This window comes from Lemur catta, chromosome 12 (genome assembly GCF_020740605.2).
Source record: "Lemur catta isolate mLemCat1 chromosome 12, mLemCat1.pri, whole genome shotgun sequence".
Taxonomy (NCBI): domain Eukaryota; kingdom Metazoa; phylum Chordata; class Mammalia; order Primates; family Lemuridae; genus Lemur; species Lemur catta.
In genome coordinates, this window is record NC_059139.1 from 39,199,644 (window position 1) to 39,222,403 (window position 22,760).

Below are 22,760 nucleotides of genomic sequence, written 5' to 3' on the forward strand. Positions count from 1 at the left end.
GAAAAGAAAATGTTATTAAGAAAATCATAAGGAAAAGAAAATATGTTTAATGTTCATTTAAATGGAAGTAGATCACCATAAAGGCCTTCATCCTCCTTGACTTCACGTTGAGTAGGCTGAGGAGGAAGAGGAAGAAGGGGGATTGGTCTTGCTTTCTCAGGGGTTGCAAAGGCAGCAGAGGTGGAGGAGGTGGAAAGGGAAGCACAGAAGCAGGCACACTCTGTGTAACTGATATTAAACAAAAATCGGCATGTAAGTGGACCTGTGCGGCTCAAACCTGTGTTCAGGGGTCAACTATATTTCTTAACTTTATCATCTGTGAATAAAGATGTTTTATGTCTATTAATATTTTAGAGAATACCATATTAAGTATGTTTGATTATATTTAACAGAATTTATAAATTGGTTTGTTTTACAGAGAGGCTTATTGTATTATTGAATTTTTGTCCTCTTAGGAATCTATTCGATGGTTAGAAGATGAAAAGGCTCTCCTAGAGATGACTGAAGAAGTAGACTATGATGTAGATTCATATGCTACACAACTTGAAGCTATTCTTGAGCAGAAAATAGACATTTTAACTGAGCTTCGGGGTAATTCTTTTTTCATCTTAGTGTTTGAAATCTGCTTGGTATTGGTATGTATATTAGTGGGAGGATTTCATATTGCAAGAGGACATCTGAAGTGAAAATTATGGGCACTATTTAGCACCATCTTTCCAGAGGTATAAAGACCAACCATTTGTTTTTTTCTGGAAAACATGGAGTATTATTTCAGATTCTCCCTAGTCATCTTTTTTTTAGTCTTCTAAGAAAATAAAGACATTTTGTGATTAAAGAGAAAAATGTATTATAACAAAATTGTAAATCTTATATACCCATTCGGATTTTTAATTTGGTAGACTGATGCTTATTAGAATTTTCTTAAGTGAGGTCTGTTCAGGGTCATCTTTCAATAGCCTCGTGTCTGCTGCTGCTTTCTGCACCATCTTGTGTGATGTTTTTCTTTGAACATTTTGTTTTTTAAGACTACCCTCTCTACCTTACTCATGAAGAGAAGCATGTGACTTACCTACACACCATGTCTTTTTGGCTTTTTAAATTAGTTCATCTGTGTAGCTTCAGATATGCATCTCTTATATGTGCTAATTTTTTAGGCATTGACAAACTATTGGCTCTGTTTATGTGTGAGTGGGCAACTGTATGTGTGTGTACATGCAATGCAATGTAAATCAGATTGAAATTCCTAGTTTTGGGCAGCAGATAAGCTGCTTAATTTTTTAAAGCAGGCCCTTCGTGAAGTTGGTTGTTTGTTGTGTTTTTTTTCCCCCCACAACTTTTTGATTTACATTGACAGGTAAAATTGTATGTATTTGTCATGTACATCATGATGTTTTGAAGTATATACAGGTTGCATATCCCTTATCTGAAATGGTTAGAATCGGAAGCATTTTGGATTTTGTATGTTTTCAGATTTTGGAATATTTGCATTATACTTACTGGTTGAACATTCCAAATCCAGAAATCTGAAATGGTCCACTGAGCATTTCCTTTGAGCATCATGTTGGTGCACAAAAGTTTTAAATTTTGGAGCATTTCAGATTTTGGCTTTTTGAATTTGGGATGTTCAACCTACATACATTGTGGAATGGTTGTGAAGTTGGTTGTTTGAAATCATATTCTGTCACTGTTTCCCCAAAATTTGCATTTGTTTTTGATGTTCATATTCAAGCCTTGATTTAAATTGTCTTGATCATTTCTCTAATCTGTAATAATTCACAATCAGCTTTTCTGTATGCATTTTATTCAGAAGACAGATCATAATGCACTCTAATGTTTTTCTTAGTAATATATAGCATTCAACTTAATTGACTTTCCTTAATTTTCTCAGAATTTATGTATAGTAAGCATATCCGTAACTTTGAAGAAATTACTATCTAGATACTGCATTAGTCAGTCCTTTCTTAGAAATTAAAGTTTTTTCTTACCATCCAGAGATAATTTTAGATTAATAAGAGAGGTTTGAGAGCCATTATATTAGCAGACACTAGCTCCAGAAGTCCTTAAATTTCTTTCTAAATTTGAGAAAGTTACCTTTTTAAACATCATTGTACTTCTGAAAGGGGGAAGGAAATTGAGACTTTCCTTCTGAAGGGTAATGGAGTAGGATTTTATTAACATTTTGGGCCAGGTAATTTTTTGTTGAAGGGTGCTGTCCTGTGCATTGTGCAATGTTTACCAGTATCCTTGGTTTCCACCCACTAGATGACAGTAGCACCACACCAGTTGTGACAACCAAAAATGTCCACTGGGGGGTGAAAATCACTCCCCAGTGAGAACCACTATTAAAGAAAGATGTCTCATCTTCAGACAGCAGCCTGTAATTTTGCCTCTGACAAATTACCAACCTATTTCTAGTTCTTACATGACGATAGATTAGTACATTATAGATAGTAGGATAGAATGTGTAAGAGCAAGAAATGTATTGTTTTGTCATTCCCCCATAATAATCCACCCTCACCATGAGGAAAAAAGTCATTCCTTTTTAAAAATTCAAATATCTTTTAAAATTTCAAAGCTTTTTAAGGTAAAGGTAAAATAGGAAAGGGGAGTCGAAATCGCCTACTATTAAGAGAAGAAATGTCAATTTAACAGTTTAGTAAGACTCACAGATTTCCTTTTTGACATGACTATACATATTTTACACATATAAAACCTGCCTATACTCCAAAAGGAATTCAGATTAAAATTGAAAACTGTAAATGTGCCAAACAGAACAGAAGCCTGTTGATAGGTATAGAAACATAAGTATTTTGGAGATCTGTAACGATTTAGTTCTGAGTTTCTACCTGATAAAGAACAAAAGGGAAAACACTGAATTACTGTTAAGAAATAACATAAGTGACTTGATAGGACCCATGAAGTTGTAAACATGTAATACAATACTTATTCACTTGTTCTTTTCTTTTTCTAAGATAAAGTGAAATCTTTTCGTGCCGCTCTACAAGAAGAAGAACAAGCCAGCAAGCAAATCAATCCGAAGAGACCCCGTGCCCTTTAAATTGGCATTTGCTGCTATAGGATCCCCAGAACCCTCACTACTGTAACATACAATGGTTCAGCTGTAAGGGCCATTTGAAAGTTTGAAATTAAGTGTCTGTGGAAAATGTCTTGTCCTTCACCTGAATGACATTTCAATTTTGTGAAACACTCCTTTGTCTACAAAATGCTTCTAATCCAGGAGGCACAACCAAAAATTGGGATTAGTGAAGCATTTTGTTTCATTTACCCAAATAGTGATTTACTTTTGGAGATCCTTGCCAATTTTATTTTCTATATGATGAAGACTGTGGACTCGATCCAGAGGTGGATAGTAGAGGGAAGCCACAGCATTTCCTTTTAACTCAGTTCGATTTTCGTAGCGAGACTGAGCAGTTTTAAATCCTTTGCGTGCATGCATACCTCATCAGTGATTGTACATACCTTGCCCACTCCTAGAGACAGCTGTGCTCACCTCTTCCTGCTTTGTGCCTTGACTAAGGCTATTAACCCTAAATTTCTGAAGCACAGCCAAGATAAATTACATTCCTTATTTGTCATTGTAAATTACCTTTGTGTGTACATTTCTACTGTATTTGAAACATTTTTTTGTGTGTGACTAGTTAATTTTGCAGGATGTGCCATATCATTGAACGGAACTAAAGTCTGTGACAGTGGACATAGCTGCTGGACCATTCCATCCTATATGTAAAGAAATCTGGAATTATGATTTTAAAACCATATAACATGTGATTATAATTTTCTTAGCATTTTCTTTGTAAAGAACTAAAATATAAACTAGTTGGTGTATAATAAAAGTAATGAAATTCTGAGAAGAGTTTTATCTTAGGAAATTACATATATATGCAGTGTGTGTGCCAGTGTGGTATTAACAAGACTAATAGTGCAATTTGATCCTTACCAATACATTTCTTAATTTCAAGTGTTCATTAGCACCCCAAAATATACCTTTTTTATGTACTGTTAAAGGAAATTGGCTTCTGATGCATGAACATTATATGTACATTGAGAGTAGTCCATAATAGAAGTTAGTTTAAGCCAAGTGTAGACAGTACATAACTCCCTTGAAAAAGAATTAAGCTGAAAAAGAGTTGAGTTTGCCTTAAAAGGCAGATCTAACCCAAGCTCCATCTGGTACCAAATGTGCAATTTCACCATTATTTGGTGAGAATCACCAAATTCTCACCAGCAGATTGGTGTAGGGTATGCTACTTTTTAAATGGCAGCACTTATTTTTACAGATTGCTACTCCAAGAAAGAAAACTGGCCACTTTTCATGTAAATATTTTGTTGAAAGATTTATATATCTAGGAGTTTTCCCTCAGTTCCCAGGATGGAGTCCAGGAGTAGATTACCCACCAAAAAATCTCCCAAGTATATCTTCTTTTGATTACTTTAGGGAACTAGCTCATTCCTATGGGCCAAAGGGAAGCTATGAATGGAGAATTACATGAGCCAGATTCTTTACTTCATTGTTCATAAAACCCAGGGGGTAGTTGTGAAAGATCCTAACACCATGGTGAAAAGCTGTGTAAACATGATATCTGAAACAAATGTAGATTTTCAGTATGCTTATTAATAAATTAAATCTATCAAATGAGTTTTAGAGATAATTTACTTCAATACAATCACCTTTGTTTTGGAAGGGACTCAGGTTTTCTTGCAGCTGTAAAATATATTCTATTTGTGTTTATTTCAAAGGGAAGAGAAAGAATGGAGAACTGTTACTATTGGCCTTACCGAGGCTGTTTAAAAACATAGTTTTTGAGAATAACCAATCTTCAAAGGGCAATAAAGATGTGAACTTGCTCATTTTAAAGCACAACAGATTAGCTTTAATTTATTTTTGCATTGGATGGGTACTATCTTTGGAGGGTCTCCTTATAGACAAATATGCTGCCTTATACTCTGATGGCTCCATTTGGATTAGGAGTCAAGGTATTTTAAAAAATTAATACCAAAAAGATCTTGGCAGTAGTATCATTCAGTCCTTCAGCTTTACAGATAGGGAAAACTGAAGGCCAGAAAAAGGATTAAAAACTCAGCAATTCATAGGCATAGAGGGAAATGACCTAAGAAAGCTGAGTTAAATCTTAAACTTTTTCTATAAGGATAGAGATGGTACAGGTGAACTCTGCAAAGTAGTTTTTGAAGTTAAAAAAAAAAGTACCCTTAAGTATAATTAATATTCATATAACAAAAGTGGATTGATGGAGCTAAGTAACTTTAATATTTTGTTCTGGATTAAGGATTCTTTAGTACTTTCTTAGACTTGAAAGCTGATATCCCTATTAATAAGTAATTAAGAACATGCATTATTTTAACTATGAATAACATTACTATGACTTTGAAGCCAGATTTCAAAATCTGGCTTTGCTAAATTAAGTGAAAATACTCCTATTAAGTTAGGTATAAAGAAAGCCAAATGTCAACGAAGATATTTTTATTCGTTTTCTTAATAAAATAGCTACTATAATTCTTTATTAAAGTATATTAACATCACTGAGTATTACATTGATTAAACATAGTAGCTAATAAAACTTGTTAATGACATCTATTGAAATTCTCAATCTGACAGTTTTAAAATGGCTTAAAACTAAGCACCAGGTATACAAAAAAATACTGGAAATTTTAATTATCCATAGCCATGAATACTGGGAATGTATAGTTGTGGGGAAACGGCTGTTTTTTTGAAGTTGAAAACAGATTTTAACTATAAAACCTGTTTTGATTTAAAAAGCCCTTTGAAATTTTGCTAAACCTATACTTTTTTCCCCAAGAAAAACCATAATTTTATAGTTAATTTCATTCTAGTTGAGCTTCCTCATTTTACAAGGAGTCATGCCCAGAATATGCCCAGCACAGCATAGTGGCAGCAGCAGACTCAGGGTTACCCAGAACGCTGATGTAGTCTATGATGCTACAGAATAGCTAAAGAGGCAATAAGAGGAGACACTGTATAGGATAAATACGGAAAAGAATGACAGAAGCAAAATAAAACACTTTAAGAGACAATTGTTTTACCATACATGTGAATAACAAGAAACAGTATAGGAAATATGTGACTAGAGAAGCATATTTTAACTTTTTTAATACTTGAGGGACAGAGCTAAAGGCCTAAAGAGGGCCTCACGGTATATAACACAGTAAATAGAAAAGGAACATCTTTATATGATAAACTGTTAGAAATGGTAAATTTAAGTATAAAGTTGTGCGTATCTGCGGCTCTTGAACTTGAAGGTTATTATGAATAGATTGGACCCTGCCCTATGTTATATATTAAAAACAAACCAAAACCCAAAAAACTTAGGCCCTTAGAACTGACCACCTTAAAAATTTAGAATAACTGGTGACAACAGTAGTTTTAAGCCAAAAATAGTCAAGCAAATAAATAACGTCCCAGTAGAGCAAAAGCAAAGTTCATCTTCTCAAATGATGAAAATATAATTCATTTCTTTTCTTGACCTTGAAAATTCTGTTTTCCAAATACCTAGGAAAAATGAATACCTTCTGCATTGAATCCATGTAGCAATCTGAAAAAAAAACCAGAATGGAATGGTATTGAAAAGCTAATATGTGGCACATAATGGTGTATAATTCTATACCATTAATTCTAAAACATGAACATGTCAGCATACTCATGCAGCCCACCCACTCCTCACACTAGTCGTTAAAGAAACCTTACTGTCCAACTAAATGTGTAAGATATATATTGGTTAAAACCATGTCATGGTGCCTCTTTCACTGTAGCCTATATGTCTTAAGTTATAATGAATTTGACTAAAATTATCTTAGACTGCCACTATCCCTGGTCTAAGAGCTCACTGGCATTTGTTCCATTTCAACATGGTAAAGGAACAAGAGCTGTTTGGAATTAGAGGTAGAAGTCAGATAAATGACCAATCTTACATGCCCATTCTTCCTTTCTGAGCTGTTTTAAGGTTCAAATACTTACACCTGTTTCTCTCTGTGGACTAACCTATGTTTTTATTAGATTCTAGTTAGCAAACTGCACATGCTCAATAACCTTGAGGAAATTCAGTGAGAGCGGAGGAAGACACAATATTTCTATTTCGACCTGAGATTATTTTTAGGCTAGCTCATAGGAACAGGTCCAGGTAAATTAAAATGTCTGAAAAAGCAAAGTAGGTACTCAGGAATAGTGTTCAACACCTAGGACTAACATCTAATAAAGACTCAGTAATGACAGCATTTGTCAGTAATGTAGAACTGTGTTTCCAGCTTAGACAAAGTAAAACCAATGACTTTTCTAGCAATCTACCCTCATTCAGCCTCTAGAACATGGAAGCTTTAAAAGTGAATTGGCTAAATAGGCAAGAACCTCTGAAAGTTAACATGTTAATTAAAAACAAAGAGTATAGGTTAATAATTACCTGGGTAATTAATTGAAGCCTTACTCTGCTTTCATAAGACTTACTTGTTTACTTAAAGGAAAACAGATTTTGGTCTAAATTGCCCAGATAATTATGACACCTTTTTACCTAAGATATGTAAAACCTGCCTCAGGCTACAAAAACAACTATTACTAAATGGGTAACCAGGTATGATTGTAACTGACATTATTTCATGCTTAAGATCTATATAACAATAGCTATTCCCAATAAGGAAATAAAAAAAAATTAGATCCAGTTACACATATTTTGATTTTTTTCTACCTTATGGGCTACTTTGGAGGGACAAGCTATTAAAGACTAAGACTGTGAATGAGAGTTGGGGGAGGGAGCAGGAAGCGAGGAGCATGTACACAGCACAACACACGTTAACACAGAGGCAACCTTCTGGCTCAGACTGTTCTTTACTGCTATTAAAAGAAAATGGTCATTCTGCTGCAGCTAACTAGCCTCCATCTTTTACACCAAATACTATTCCATGCCATGGAAGTGCTATGCAATAACTCTCCCAGGTAGCACCTTATACCGCTTAAAAGCCTTTAAATCTCTAATCTGAAGGTGTCACAGTAAAGAAATGTAAACACTTAGGAAAACAAAAATGTAATTACCTGATGAAGTCATCTATGTCCATGGAACGGGCCCGTTTGTCACTAAAACCTGTGCTGGTTAGGATTTGCTGTATTTTATCTGCTATGCTGAAATCTTCTGGTATTACCTATCAATATAAGATTCAGAATAAAAGAACAACATATCTTTAATGAATCACCTTGACTCTTTTTTTTTTTTTTTTTTTAGTTCAGTAAGTCATAAAATAGTCACTTTTAATATATATCTGGTATAACAGTTTGGAAAGCCTGATTGTGTAAGGTTTGGATCTCTAATTAAAGTTAAGTAACTCTCAGTTAAGTGGTTGACTTCTACCATGTAACAAATACTCAGTATAACTTGAATCAATAATCATGTATATTGGCAATTTTTCTTTAAAATTCTGAAATAGTTATCAGTTTCAGACTTCAAAAAATAATTAAAACTGTAAACTAAATTTTAAAGCAATTATTAATCCTTTCAAAATAACTACATTTTCTTGCCACAGATTTCACCTAACCAGCTAATTTTTCTCAAAGAGATGACCTCTCCAACCTTGAGAATATTAAGTATTTCATACTTAATTCACATCTTGTATCCAAAGATTTTTCTTAATATAGCTTAATATTTTTTTACTTAGGCAGATGATATAATGACTTTTTGCCCATAAAAAAGAAAATGGAAATAGTATTGTGATACATTAAAATCCTACAGAATCATAAAAAGTACAAAAGACATTTGCCTTTGTCTACTTTAATTAAACTGAAAACTAAAAAGTTAGCAAACATCAGATACTCCTTATATATGGATATGTGCATGTGTGTCCACACTTGCTTAAAGAAAGTGTTGCACAGATGCTAAGTGGCATGAGGCTCACAAAAAAATCTATCCAGCTTCTATTTTATTCTAATTATTTCAATTTCTGAGTGTTAAAATAGTAACTTTAAATTTATAATTGCTATTGTGAGCAATAAGAGATGGTCACAATTCAGAGGATAGTAAATTCTACACAGTTTAAGCTGAGCAAGCTACATGAATCTACAACTAAGGAAATTCTAACTGTTGCATCTGATTCTTGTTATGGCTAAAAACAGCTGTCAGTAATTAAAGAGGAGCGGGTAGAGAGAGTAACCAAACTTGCTCAGATCTGTTCCACAGAATGCAAACAGCACTGACTTGTCAGAATTCAAGTCAAATTTTGCGAGTTAAGCATTATAAATACTGTCTTTTAAGGATCCTATGGAATGTACAAAATAATCTCATAATGATAGATTTAAAAGAATAAAAATAGGACATTTTAAAAGAAAAATCAGTGAAACTACAGAAACATTTTCTACTTACAGTATTATGGACCGAACAATGAATTCTGTAGTTTTTTTCCAACAGCTGTTGTACTGCACTTGATCTATGGCATAAAGAAGTCATGTCACTATTATTATTCCTCAGAGATTACACATGACTTCCTTTCAGTTTAGATGAGATTAAATCTATGTTCCCTAGAGTAAAATTAAGGAATTTTAAAAGGTGTTGAATATTTTAACTTATGAAGGAAACATTAATTATATTTAAAAAGTCCTGATAAACATCTCTTAAATTCTTAGAGAAGTTCTAGACCCTCTACAAAACATCCCCTTTAAAAACAAACTCCAAACACTCTAAAAACTGGCTCTCATAAACTCCAAACTGGTATGTTAAATTTTTCCAAATTAATAAAATGGCACAAATCCTTCACAAATGTGGAAGGGATCTATCATCACCCCATTTTTCCAACAAAAAAATTAGGCAGATGTATCAGAGTTTTGGGTTTTTTTTCCTATTTTGCCAAAAACCTGATCTGATTCCCAACTCCAGGAACTTTCTTCATTAAATTTTCCTGCCTCCCCAAGTCCAAATTTAAAAAGGTGAAGTTTTTCTAGACATGGATAATCTTTATGGTGTAGGGTAGCTGTTCAGGAAAAGGACCAAATTCTAGCATAATATCTGGACTACTGGTCCTTTGTACATTACAAATTAGTAAAATACTTACTTAAATGCAGCAGAAAGAGTCTTGTTTTTCCTAACAAAGGTGATTCTTACAAGGCCATCCCATTCCTGAAATATAAAGTGATATTTTCTTCAAAATACAAACCTCTTGTCTATGCCTGCTATGTATTATTTTGTCATTTAATATACACAACTGGAGGACCTTCTGGAGTTCTGAAAATGTTCCACGTCTTGATCTGGTAGGCACACATGTTAATATATATGCAAAAGTAAGATGTGTACCTGATTTCTGCACTTTGGTGTGTCTCACTGAATGTATTTATTTTTTCCTCAATTTTTTTAAAAATTGGAAAAAATAAAGTCAGGCATGGTGGCACGTGACTATAGTCCCAGCTACTCAGGAGGCTGAGGCGGGAGGATCACTTGAGCCTAGGAGTTTGAGTCCAGCCTGGTAACAAAAAAGCAACATGGCATTTATGTAGATCTAAGTATCATTTTCAAAAATAAGATTCAAAACAGGCATGATTTAGGAGACAGTCTGTGCAACACACCTAAACTTCCTTGACCACTCCACCTGCCACCAGCTGACTGCACAATCATGTTTTTCTCTAATGTGACTATAGAAAGGTTTTTCATCAAGTGGTCTGGCTTTCTTCACTTTTTAAATCATAAAAAACAAGATTTATTAAAAAGTGTTACCCACAATACTTTTCATTTTACCTTGTTTTCCAAGTTTTATTCAAATAGAAACATGTTTTCCATAGCTGTAATCTTAAGTGAAATGTAACTGCATTCTAATCTTTTTGCCTTTTACAAACATTTCCATGCCTTTTAGTGGACTTCATAACTACTTTGTATCAAATTATTCCATCTACTCCATCACAGGGGATGTATCATAAGTAACATTTTCCTATGTTTGGATATTTAGGTTGAGTCAATATTTTTCTACTGCTATAGACATGTATCTTCTAGCTGGGACTTTTTTTTTCCCCTTTATTTAATGCCCTACTATCTTAACCTCACCTGAAAATTGATGGGTGGTGGTGGATTCTTAGGTTCTATCCTTACAACACTGGATTCCACCTTGGGTGGTGGTCTGAAGTTATTCTTTCCAACCTGTTAATCAGAAAATATTTAAGTAGTCCTCTCAAAGGCAACTTTTAGTTAGTAATCAAAGATGCTCTCCTCACAGAAAGCCCAGCTAGATGCTCAAGGATGAGTTAAGCTAGATTATTTCAATAAGAAACATCACTTACTTTCATCAGATGGTCCACACGTGCTAATAGCTGTGTGTTAATTGACAGTCTGCAGTATAACTTATCTCCAGGTTTTGCAACCAGTCGGAGAGCAAATTCTCTTTGAAACATAAGTATAGCACATCTGAAAAGAAAGCAGAAAGGAATAAGGAAAATGGTCACTTTCAACTATAAATATAATTTAACTGCAATAAATTTTCTTGGGAGAGAAATCCAGAGCAAAGTAATAATCACCTAATTATAAGACAGAAGAATACTTTATTACCCCAAAATGAAACAGCTGGCTTTGTTTTCTGTTTTATAATGGCCACACCCCTAACCCCCAAAAAGATGGCTTCCATATGTAAGCCCTCAATGATCAGAGGAGAAAGTATTTCAAATCAGCACTAGTCCATCACCCCTTCTATGAAAACAAATATAAAACAAAATTGACTTAGTAATAGAATTATATTCATGGGGTAGCAAACATCCTTAAGGAAGAGGTAAAGCGGGAGAAGCAGATTGTGATGTTCAGGGTCCTTCTGATTTTTTTTTTTTTTACAATCTCCCTCTGTTGTCCAGGCTAGAGTACAGGGGCATCATCACAGCTCACTGCAACTTCTAACTCCTGGGCTCAAGGGATCCTCTTGCCTCAGCCTCTCCAGTAGCTAGGACTACACGATTCAACAGGTTAAAAGATGTGGAAGCTTTACCAGTAAGCAATGGGGAAGCTTTATGGATGCTAATGAACAAAAGAGCCACTTCAAAGCTGCACTTTGACTTTCAAACTTTTTTGACAATGAGTCACACCAACAAATACATTTGACATTGCAACCCAAGCCATAGATATCTATGTATGTATATGCGTTTATATACTGTTATTTCAAAACAAGTTTCATAAAACTAGAATCACCTGGACCACATGCAATGCCCTCTGATATATTCTATTCTAAGTCACTGGGGAAAAAAAAAAGGATGGTCATGACTCACTAAATTTATTTTATTACCACTAAGGGGTTTCTGACTTGCAGTTTGAAAGCCACCAGTATAGACTGTACAAGGGGACTTCAAAAAACTCAAGGAAAAATGGAATTAAAAGATAAAAATAAAAAAATATAAGATTTATCTCTCAACATAAGCTCCATCAAGGTCAAGACACTTTTATTAGCAATACCAGCCATTTAGTCCATTCCTAAAGAACAGGGCCCTGAGAATTTAACCAGTTTGATGCAGTCTTTTTTAATCAACTGAAAAAAACAGGTGCCCTTTAAAGGTTTTTTAAGATTAGAGAACAAAAAGAAGTTAGGAGTCAAATCAGGACTGTAAGATACATGCCTAATGATTTCCCACCAAAACTCTTGCAAAATTGCCCTTGTTTGATGAGAGGAATGAGCAGGAGCACTGAGGTGGTAAAGGAATCTCTGGTAAAGCTTTCCTGAGTGTATTTCTGCTAAAGCTTTGGCTAACTTTCTCAAAACATTCTAATAAGCAAATGCTATTATTCTTTGGCCCTCCAGAAAGTCAAAAAAAAAAAATGCCTTGTGCATCCCAAAAAACTATTGCCATAGCCTTTGCTCTTGACCAGTCCACTTTTGCTTTGACTAGACCACTTCTGCCTCTTGGCAGCCACTGCTTTATCATGCTTCTTTGTCTTCAGGATCATACTGGTAAAGCTACGTTTTGTCTACTGTTATAATTCTTTGAAGAAATGCTTATTGATCTCACTTGTTTAAAATTTCTATTGGAAGTTCTGCTTTTGAGCTGGGTACAGTGGCTCACACCTATAATCCCAGCTACTCGGGAGGCCGAGGCAGGAGGATTGCTTGAGGGCAGGAGTTGGAGACCAGCCTAAGCAACATAGGGAGACACCCCCATCTCTACAAAAAAAAAAAAAAAAAAAAAATTCGCTGAGCCTAGTGGCACGTGCCTGAAGTCACAGCTGCTATTCAAGAGGCTAGAGCAGGAGGATCACTTGAGCCCCGGAGTTCGAGACTACAATGAGCCACCACTGCACTCCAGCCTGGGCAACAGTGTGAGACCTTATCTCTACATATAAAAAGGAAAAGAAAAGAAATCCATGTATTCTGTGCATAGTTTTCTCATAATATGCTTTTTCCATGAACTTTGTGAAGACCCCTTGTACTAGAGACTAGTTAGGAAGCCACTGCAAATGTCTAGACATAGGTAATAAAAAGTCTGGCCTAAACTAATGGCAAGATTAAAAAATAGGGAAAGGCTGCCTGGTTTCAGAAACAATCTATACCACACCTTCCACAAATAACTTTTCCCAATTGAAAAAGAGAGAGAGAAAGAAAAAGACCTCCATACAAATGAATATTTTCCACAAAAATTCTCCAGTAGTTTTTCAATTGACTTTCCTTTTCAGCTGTGTTCATGGCCTAAATCCTCAATCTTTCTAAAATTTGACAGTAACTCTGGTCTTTTGTCACAAACCTGAAAAAAGGTCGGTGCAGCAACAGCTTGAAGACAAATGGAGAAGAGATCTGTAAGAGAATTAACTAGTTATTTCCGGGAGAGACACACCAGAGAAACACTTATGATGCTCCTGACAATTTGAGGACATACCTGATAAGGCAAATTTGCCACACAAGCATCAAAGAATGGCAAATCTGTTTTCAACACATCACCCACCATTACTTGAAGTTTGCTGGCCAGAGGCCTGATAAAAAAAGAAGAAATTTAAAAAGAATGTTGTTTCACGAAACTGAAATGCATATGAATTCTATTATGTATACTCACGTGCCCTGAACTCTTTTGTGTAGTTCTGCTACTAGCCTTGGGTCAAGTTCACAGGCAACTACCTAAATTTTTTAAAAAAAGTTTCTTTAGGTTAATTATAGAGTATAAATCTTTTCTTATTATCCCTGTAGTAACTCTTACATGATTTAAATTTCTTTTCCCAAATCTATCATCAAATATTCAATATTCTTTTTTTTTTTTTTTTTTTTAGCAACTCTACAAGTCTTGGGGAATAGTCTCTCAACTGTACTCCCCCACATTAAACAACAAAAACACCACTCAAAAAAATAGATGACCGGATTATATAAGTTCTACCCAAATATACAACAGAATTACCCAGAATTACCATGTTTTGTCTGTCTCCATGCTTTGTAATTGAACAGATGATGAAAAAAATACACAATATGTCTGTGTAGTCAGTGTTCTTAGACAAGAGCATACAATGCAACTGCTGTTAAAATGTGCATTATCACTTCTCTCATCTACCACCTCCTGGGATCCAGAATACATAACAAACATAAATTCCCAAGTAAATGAAAACACACCAGATAAGGTTGAAATAAGGCTGAAATTGTAATTTTACTGCAATTTCAGGTAAGGTTTCTCTGACTTCCAAGAAGACTATGTCTACAGGGTAAACAAATGTGCTGCTTATTCTGTTTGGCTCCCAAATCCACTCTCTACCTTTCTCTGCGCCCCGTAGGTAATGCAGTCCAGCTCCCTTACCCTTAGACTTCTGTTGGGACTGGCCAGTGAAAGGCACAAGGGGAGGGGCTGGCTATTTATTTCCTAATTCCTGCCTCATGCCTTGCAGAAGTTTTGGCAGTGGCAGTATTCTGCTATGAGTGGCTCCTCTTCCATGGCTCCTACTCTCACTGGGCTAACAGTTTCCTGCCCTTTCCGCTGAGGCCTTTGTATGATAACTGCCTTGCTGTACCTAGTCACTAGTTTCACTAATGCTTACGGGTTCCCTTAACCCCATTCCCCTATGTCCATAACAGTCTCACCATTAAACTCTCTTCAGATAAGCCCTTTAAAATGTGCTGCTTGTTTCTACTAGGACACAACAATGGTTCCATTTAACTGGAAGCTGGGTCAGCCAAGACACAAAGAAGATACCAGCAACATCCAGGTGGTACCCAATCTCAGAGACCTGAGCCCTAGCTCTGCAGGTATTTTCCTCCAAAGTTCTGGATTCCAATAATTCCAACCTCTTTGTTTTGCTCCCCCAGGCCTAGAGGTGGTAGCTGCTCTTTGCAATTATTATTTTGGGGTTATTTCATTGTCCTCATCTTTTTCTTTTAGTCGTCTAACAAACATGTAACCAATTCCCTACATTAAATTCACTGTTGAACTATCTAATGTGGTTTCTGTTTTCCTGACTGAAATATACTTTCTGAAATAAAATCTCTAGCAAGGGATTAAGAGTTACTATTAAAATAATAGCAATTAATTAAAACGGATTTGCATTTGTAAACTAGCTGAGCCTGCTCACATAGTCATTTCTGATACTAAAACACTACATCATCTTTTTACCTTTTTTGCCTTTTCTAACAACTTTACAGTCATGTTGCCAGTTCCAGGTCCAACTTCCAGCACCACATCAGTTGGTCTTAAGGCAGCCTAAAAACAAGCACAACCACTTTAGCTCTTCTGGCACATCTGAACACATAATTTAATTTACACCTAAACATCTTTGCTCCTAAGGACTCGGTTAAGAGATCTTACTCCAACTCCATTTTTAAATTTCTCCACCATTTATGTGGTGAACAAAGTTACCTAAATAACATTTGGTACAAATGAAAATCTAAGACCTCTCCTAACTTGTGGGAATACTCAAACTTTAGGAGTCACAAAAGCGGGAATAGCAGCTCTTTCTGGGATTGGCATTCTGCTTTCTTCCTTGGAAATGATTCCAATAGCTACTTGTTACCAACTCTGTTCATATCAACAAGTTTGAATGGGAAAGGACTGTACATGCTGGGCAAAGTTTCTCAATTTTCAACTCATGTCTAGTTTCAGGGATGCAGGAGTGTGAGAAACTGTACACAAAACTGGTAGTGTGCAAACAGCTGTAACACTCTAGATCCAGTTTTCCTCAGATGCTCAAAGTAATGCATAAACTACAAAGGTTAAAAAATTAGGCCAACCCTCATTTTGCAAATTGCACTAAGTCTGATAAGGCCCTTTAATGCTCTTGCTATAGCTCCAGGATGCTTCCCTTGCTTGTAACTTTCATAAAGGGCATTTGTGCCACGTATATTTCACCTCCTGACACCCAACCATCCACAACAATAAGAGAACCACAATAAACCAGATAGGAGGAATACTCCAAATAATTTATGTGTGGCACCGGAATATACCAAATTAATTTATATGCAATACTCTAAATTTTCTGGAGAACAAACTTCCTACTGTATGGTTTAGACATAAGTTTTAGACTCTGGAGCAAATAAAAACTAAAAGTGATATGGTACCAAGAAAAAATGATTAGGAATAGAAGAATGATAGAATCTGGAATTGAACAAGTACAAAGGTCCAGCTATGAAGTACATAATCCACACAAAGACAAAGAATTTGGGGCCAGGAGAAACCCACATCCACAGAATGAATCTTATCACGCACAAGACAGCCTACAAATCCCAGACAATCTTTTAACGTAGTCAACAAATATTTATAAAGTTATCTATTCTATGCCAGGCATCCTCTCTGCGTTTAAGTTTTCCCAAGAATAAAATTAATAAGCCAACAACTCTCTCCTTTTCCTCTTCCACACCCACCTTATCAATAATGCTGTTAACAATGAGAGGATTTTTCAAAATGTGCTGCCCAATCCCCGTGTTGAACATGAGTCCTGGAAGAAAATACGAAAGAGCTTTAATTTCTCTGCTAAGATGAGATATTAGACCGTCCCAGAAAAGAAAGCAGGATGGGTAGGGTTAGATTTCTGCGCCAACGAGGGCCACTAAACGTCAAGCTCCGGGCCGGGGCCAGCAAATGCCTGAAGTCCCTCCCTTCCGCTGGAAAGGTAGCCGGGTGCAGGGTCAGCGGCCCGCGCTCTGGGAACCCCGGACTTACGCGCCCATGGGCGCGCGCGGGTCCCGACCGGCCTCAAGCAGCAGCTCAGGCTTCGGTCAGCACCCTAGGCTTGGTCCCCCCGGAAGGCCGGACCCGACCCCCACTTCCTCCCGGGGCTCCGCACCTCCGGCGCTCTTCAGCTCCCGGCGCTGTTCCTGCCGCTGGCGGCGGCGGCCGATCGCCCCCGACTTGACCTTCGGCATCTCTGCAGGAAGCGGGCCCACAGGTCCGGGAAGTCAAGCAGGACCAAAGTGGGGGCCAGCTGGAGAAACCCACCACGTGGGAACCGCCGCCCTCCCCGCCTGCTCCACTCCCACCTCTCCCACCACCGCCTGACGCCTGGGGAGCCGGCCCGAAGGCTTTGGGCTCCTCCCCCAGAAGGCGGGCGGACCTTGCAGCCTAGTGGCTGCCGGGAATTGTAGTCTCCAAAGGGAGGAGCGCTTGAACTTGGGAGCCTATAGATCCCAGAAGGCACCGCGCTGCCGCTGAGGACAGTTTGGAAGTTGGGATTGGCTGATTTAGAGTCCGGGGCGGGGCTTCTCGCCCATGTCCGCTTGGAGTTTGTTAAGAGGGTGTTGGTGTGGCACTCTCGACGTTGAGAAGGCTGTTTAGATTATATAATGGGCTTAAGCCTGTGGATGCTTTGTAAGGCCGGGTTCTGAGATCTCTTCATGAGCCTCGCTCCTGCTTTCCCGAGATGGGGGTGGGAAAGCCAGGATTTGGGGATGAGGAGCTTACTCCTCTGGGGAATGTATTATCCCCGCTGCTTGCTCTGGGGAAAAGAACTCCGAGAATGGAATTAGCCTCTATTTGGACTAGGGCTGCTGGTTGCTTTACTTCCTCGGCATTGACTCCCTAAACATTTACTGAGCTGCGGCTATGTATTAGACACTACTATGTAAGAAACTACCCTCAAAGTTTATTCCTTTGAGAGAGATTGACAAAAAATCCAAAATACGATAACAGGTATGTATTGGGTATTCTTCTGCGATAATGTGCAGGCAAGGTCCACGTCTGTTTTGCCTGCCAGATGGCTCTCGGTTTTTAATTTTTCTGTGTGTACTCTATTTCGTTGAAGAAACAGCTTCTTCCTGGCATTACTAAAGGTGACTCTTTGCTGAGCAATTGTGTACACTCCCAAACCTTGGTCTTAGCCCTTCCTTTCTCTGCTGTAATTCTAACTTAGAAAAAAAAAATGCCACATACCCTAGTAGTATCTTCGATTACTTATTTCATTACATTAATTATTAATTTATTACACAATTTTGGAGAGTCTGCAGTGTGCTAGGCACTGTGTCAAATGTTGAGAATAGAAAGATTAATGGACTGGAAACCTGTTTTTAAAACATTTCCTGGAGAGGGAGGGAGAATCAGCTCTAGTGCTCCCACAAGAGAGGCAAATAATCGCAATAACAGCTACCATTTGTTGAGCAATTTTGTACTAGATACTTTGTAGTTACATTATCTCATTTGATGTTTTCTAACAGTTCTCTGAGATAGGTCTTATCATTATGGCCATTTTATAATTGTGGAAACAGGACAAAAATGTGTTAATGCCTTGCTCAAGGTTATACAGTAAATGACAGATCCATCTTGAAACTAGGTCTGTATTTCAGTGATTGTGTGCTTTAAAGGAAGTATGATGACAGCACTATAACTAGTATTTGAGGCAACTGGGAATCATTTCAAAATATAATATTTGAGCTGAGTCTTTAAAGGACAAACAAATAATCAACAGAGTGAACAGACCACAGAATGGGAGGAAATATTTGCAAACTATATATCAGACAGGGGACTAATGTTCAGAATTTATAAGAGACTCAAGTAACTCAATAATAACAAGAAGGAAACAATTAACCCCATTAAAAAATGAATAAAACCACACACACACACAAAACCCTAGAAATATACTTAACCAAGGAGGTGAAAGATCTCTACAAGGAGAAGTACAAAACACTGATGAAAGAAATCACAAATGACACAAACAAAGGGAAAAACATCCCATGTTCATAGAATAGAAGAATCAATATTGCTAAAATGTCCATACTGCCCAAAGTGATTTACAGATTCAATGGAATTCCCATCAAAATACCAATGGCATTTTCCACAGAGTTAGAATCCTAAATTTCATACATAATTTTAAAAAAAGCCTGAACAGCCAAAGCAATCCTAAGCAAAAAGAACAAGTCTGAAGGAATCACATCATCCAACTTCAAATTGTACTACAAGCCTATAGTAACCAAGCCAGCATGGTAATGGCACAAAAATAGAGACATAGACCAATGGAATAGAATAGAGAACCCAGAAATAAAACCATATACCTACAACCAACTGATCTTTGACAAAGCAGATAAAAACATACATTGGGGAAAGGATGCCCTGTTCATTAAGTAGTGTTAGGAAAACTAGAGAGCCACATGCAGAAGAATGAAACTGGATCCCTATCTCTCACCATACACAAAAATTAACTCAAGATGGATTAAAAACTTAAAATGTAAGACCTGTTACCATAAAAACTCTAGAAGGAAACTTAGGAAAAACTCTTCTGGACATTGGCCTAGGCAAAGAATTTATGACTAAGATCCCAAAAGCAAATACAACAAAAAGAAAAATAAATAAATGGGACTTAAACTAAAAAGTTTCCTCACAGCAATAGTAATAACCAACAGAGTATATAGACAACCTACAGAATGGGAGAAAATATTCACAAAGTATACATCCGATAAAGGACTAGTATCCATAATCTACAAGGAATTCAAACAAATCACAAGAAAAAAACAAATAACCCTATTAAAAAGCTGGCAAAAGACATGAACAGACATTTCTAAAAAGAAGATACACAAATGGCCAAAAAACATGAAAAAATGTTCAGCATCACTAATTATCAGGAAAATGCAAATTAAAACCACGATGAGATGGCACCTTTCCCCTGTCAGAATGGCTGCTGTTAAAGAGTCATAAAACAATAGATGTTGGTGTGGATGCAGTGAAAACGGAACACTTACACACTCTTGGTGGGAATGTAAATTAGTGCAACCTATATGGAAAAGAGTATGGAGATTTCTCAAGGAACTAAAAATAGAACTACCATAGGATCCAGCAATTCCCCTTCTGGGTATCTACCCAAAGGAAAAGAAGTGAATATATCAAAAAGATATCTGCACTCATATGTTTATCACAGCACTATTCACAATAGCAAAGTTATGGAATCAACCAATGTCCAGACGAGTTTTTCCTGCTAGCTTTGTAATTATAAAAATAATTTTTATGGTCATGTTTCTATCCTTTGTTAATTAAAATTATTTTTCAGTTTCAGTGTATACACTTAACTCATTGCCATTGGTTTTTTGTTGTTAGTGAAATATATTGTAACTTGAAAAAGAATTATAATAGCATATGCTTTGGTAGAAGAGGCTTATATAAATTCACAGCATGCTTTAAATTACAACATTTTAAATGTGCCAGTGAATATAATAAACAAGAAAAATAAAATACTGTAAGCATTTTCTTCTATAAAATATGGTTCCTTACAGAATTTTAACATATTCAAAAGTCATAGAAACATTAACAATGTTTGAATTTCACACTTTAAATGTAGACTCATTAACATTTATATATTGTGTTCCTATAAAAAGGGATATAATTCAGCTAGACAAAATAAAACAAAATTATGTGTACCCAAACAGCGAAACGTTATTGTGACAACATCCAAATCTAAATGCTAAAAGTGCTGCCTTACAAAGCAGGACAATTTCAAAGAGGACCTAGAGATTTCATTTTATGATGCTATCTAAATGTTAACAGAAAATTGTGATGAAATTTGGCTGAAATAATGTACTTTGAATACTATGAGCAAGATTCTTCTATAAACATGTTCTAATTTTTTTTAGATCATCATAAATCCTAACTTAAATTAATGAAATTAATTAATGAAGATTATGGTCTCTGTTTATTCCCAGCACGAATCTAACCATTGTTAGTGAATATTTAATGATAATCAATACCATCCAAAAGCATTTGTCAGGTAAATGTTTGTATATCATTACCATTGTTAAGAGTCATTGTTTCTAATAATGACTAAGGCACATTAAAATTTTTAAGATTCTTTGAGCAAACAGCAATTCATGAATAGGTTTGGAACACTGGTATGGGGGTATGGGGAAGGCTTTTATAGGGTGAATGTGGAGGAAAGGCAAAGAAGTTATTTGTTTGGTTGAAGTGGAACAGTAACCTTATTTGGATCATTTCAGTGGAAAGTCCCCAGTTAGAAGTTAGTTGGTGATTGCCGATTGGTTAAGCTTAAGTTTCATTTTACTATTTATACTGAGTGGGTTTTGGTTTGCTTATGTAAGAACTCAGGGTACTGGAACAGCCTCAGTCTAATGGCCTCCCAATTAGATTTTAACACTGTAAAATTACATATATCTTGTTGGAAAAATAAAGCTTTTTGAGGCTTTCCTAATACAACAAAAACAAATCATTATGGCACTTAGAATTCTATTTGTGGGTTATAATAGAGTCTATTTTATATTGCATGTTTATACTTATTTGTATATATTTATATACTATATGTTTTATATTGCATTTTATGATTTTCAAAGTGCTTTTCACAGAATTTGATTTCCAATGAAACCCTGTGAGGTTGTTAGGGCAAGTATGATTATCCTGTTTTACAGATGAGAAAACTTAATCTCAGAGAGATTGGTGGGTTTTGCTCAAAGTCCTCTGGTAGTAGGTAACAGAGATGGGGGTGAAACCCAGTACCCTTGTCACAATAGGACACCAGCCTGCCTCTTGTAGGCTCTGTTGGTTTCTATTTCCAGCTGAATGTTGGCATCACAGTCAATTGTCCTCTTTGGTTGATAAGCAGGAAAGCAAAAAGACACTAGCTGAGTCATTCTAACTACAATTTTTTTTTTTTTTTGAGACAGAGTCTTGTTCTGTCACCCTGGGTAGGGTGCAGTGGCGTCATCATAGCTCACTGCAACCTCAAACTCATGGGGGCAAGTGATCCTCTTACCTCAGCCTCCCAAGTAGCTGGGACTACAGGTGTGTTCCAGGACACCTAGGTAATTTTTCTATTTTTAGTAGAGACAGGGTCTCACTCTTGCTCGGGCTGGTCTCGAACTCCTGAGCTCAAGCAATCCTCCTGTCTCAGCCTCTGAGAGTGCTAGGATAACAGGCGATGAGCCACTGTGCCTGGCCTCTAACTACAGTTTAAATCAATTTTACTTTTAATGGCCATCTAATGTAAAATTCAATGGATTCTAAAGTATAAAGTTAAAAAATTAAACATTTGATTACCATGAATTTAAGAATAAGATATATCCAAAGTAATAATGACAGGGATGTAGTAAGTAAAGCTAATTTTATTTTTTTCTTCTGCTGTGGATTTCATGGGTCCTAAAGATAGGACAGGTACATTGAAAACCAAACAACAAAACCAAACCAAAAACTTAACTTGTAAAAATCCTGCAAAATACAGAAAGCAGGAAGGTGAAAAAGTTACTTATAATGTCAATATGCTGGGATAACTTCTATGAACATTTGGACACACAATTTTTTCTTATTGTTTTAGCAATGTATGTTTTTACACAGTTGAGTTCATACTGTTTATAGAATTTGCTCTTCCCCCCTAAAGTATAGTAAA

At 36.3% G+C, this 22,760-nt stretch overlaps 2 protein-coding genes across 9 annotated transcripts in view; one reads left to right on the forward strand and one right to left on the reverse strand.

Moving 5' to 3' along the window:
* The window catches only part of KIF2A (kinesin family member 2A), a 62,725-nt gene extending 54,498 nt beyond the window's left edge, over positions 1-8,227 (forward strand). For all 7 annotated transcript variants that reach the window (XM_045566217.1, XM_045566223.1, XM_045566218.1 and 4 more), the window contains 2 exons: positions 456-591; positions 2,973-8,227. In XM_045566217.1, coding sequence (XP_045422173.1) covers positions 456-591; positions 2,973-3,058 — 222 coding nt within the window. In that variant the 3' untranslated portion in view covers positions 3,059-8,227. The remainder of the gene's footprint in view (positions 1-455; positions 592-2,972) is intronic.
* On the reverse strand, positions 6,061-17,504 carry DIMT1 (DIM1 rRNA methyltransferase and ribosome maturation factor). 2 transcript variants are annotated; one of them, XM_045566224.1, is made up of 12 exons: positions 17,235-17,504; positions 16,813-16,886; positions 15,569-15,655; positions 14,033-14,094; positions 13,859-13,952; positions 13,727-13,776; positions 11,294-11,417; positions 11,061-11,153; positions 10,081-10,145; positions 9,396-9,459; positions 8,078-8,184; positions 6,061-6,590 (listed from the first exon to the last, which is right to left on the reverse strand). In XM_045566224.1, the coding sequence occupies exons 1-12, from the start codon at positions 17,311-17,313 to the stop codon at positions 6,548-6,550; spliced, it is 942 nt and encodes a 313-aa protein (XP_045422180.1). In that variant the 5' UTR covers positions 17,314-17,504; the 3' UTR covers positions 6,061-6,547. The 2 variants fall into 2 exon arrangements, with proteins under 2 accessions (XP_045422180.1, XP_045422181.1); XM_045566225.1 differs by lacking the exons at positions 16,813-16,886; positions 17,235-17,504 and having other exon boundaries at positions 11,294-11,424; positions 13,733-13,776; positions 14,033-15,651.
* Between the last annotated feature and the right edge of the window lie 5,256 nt (positions 17,505-22,760).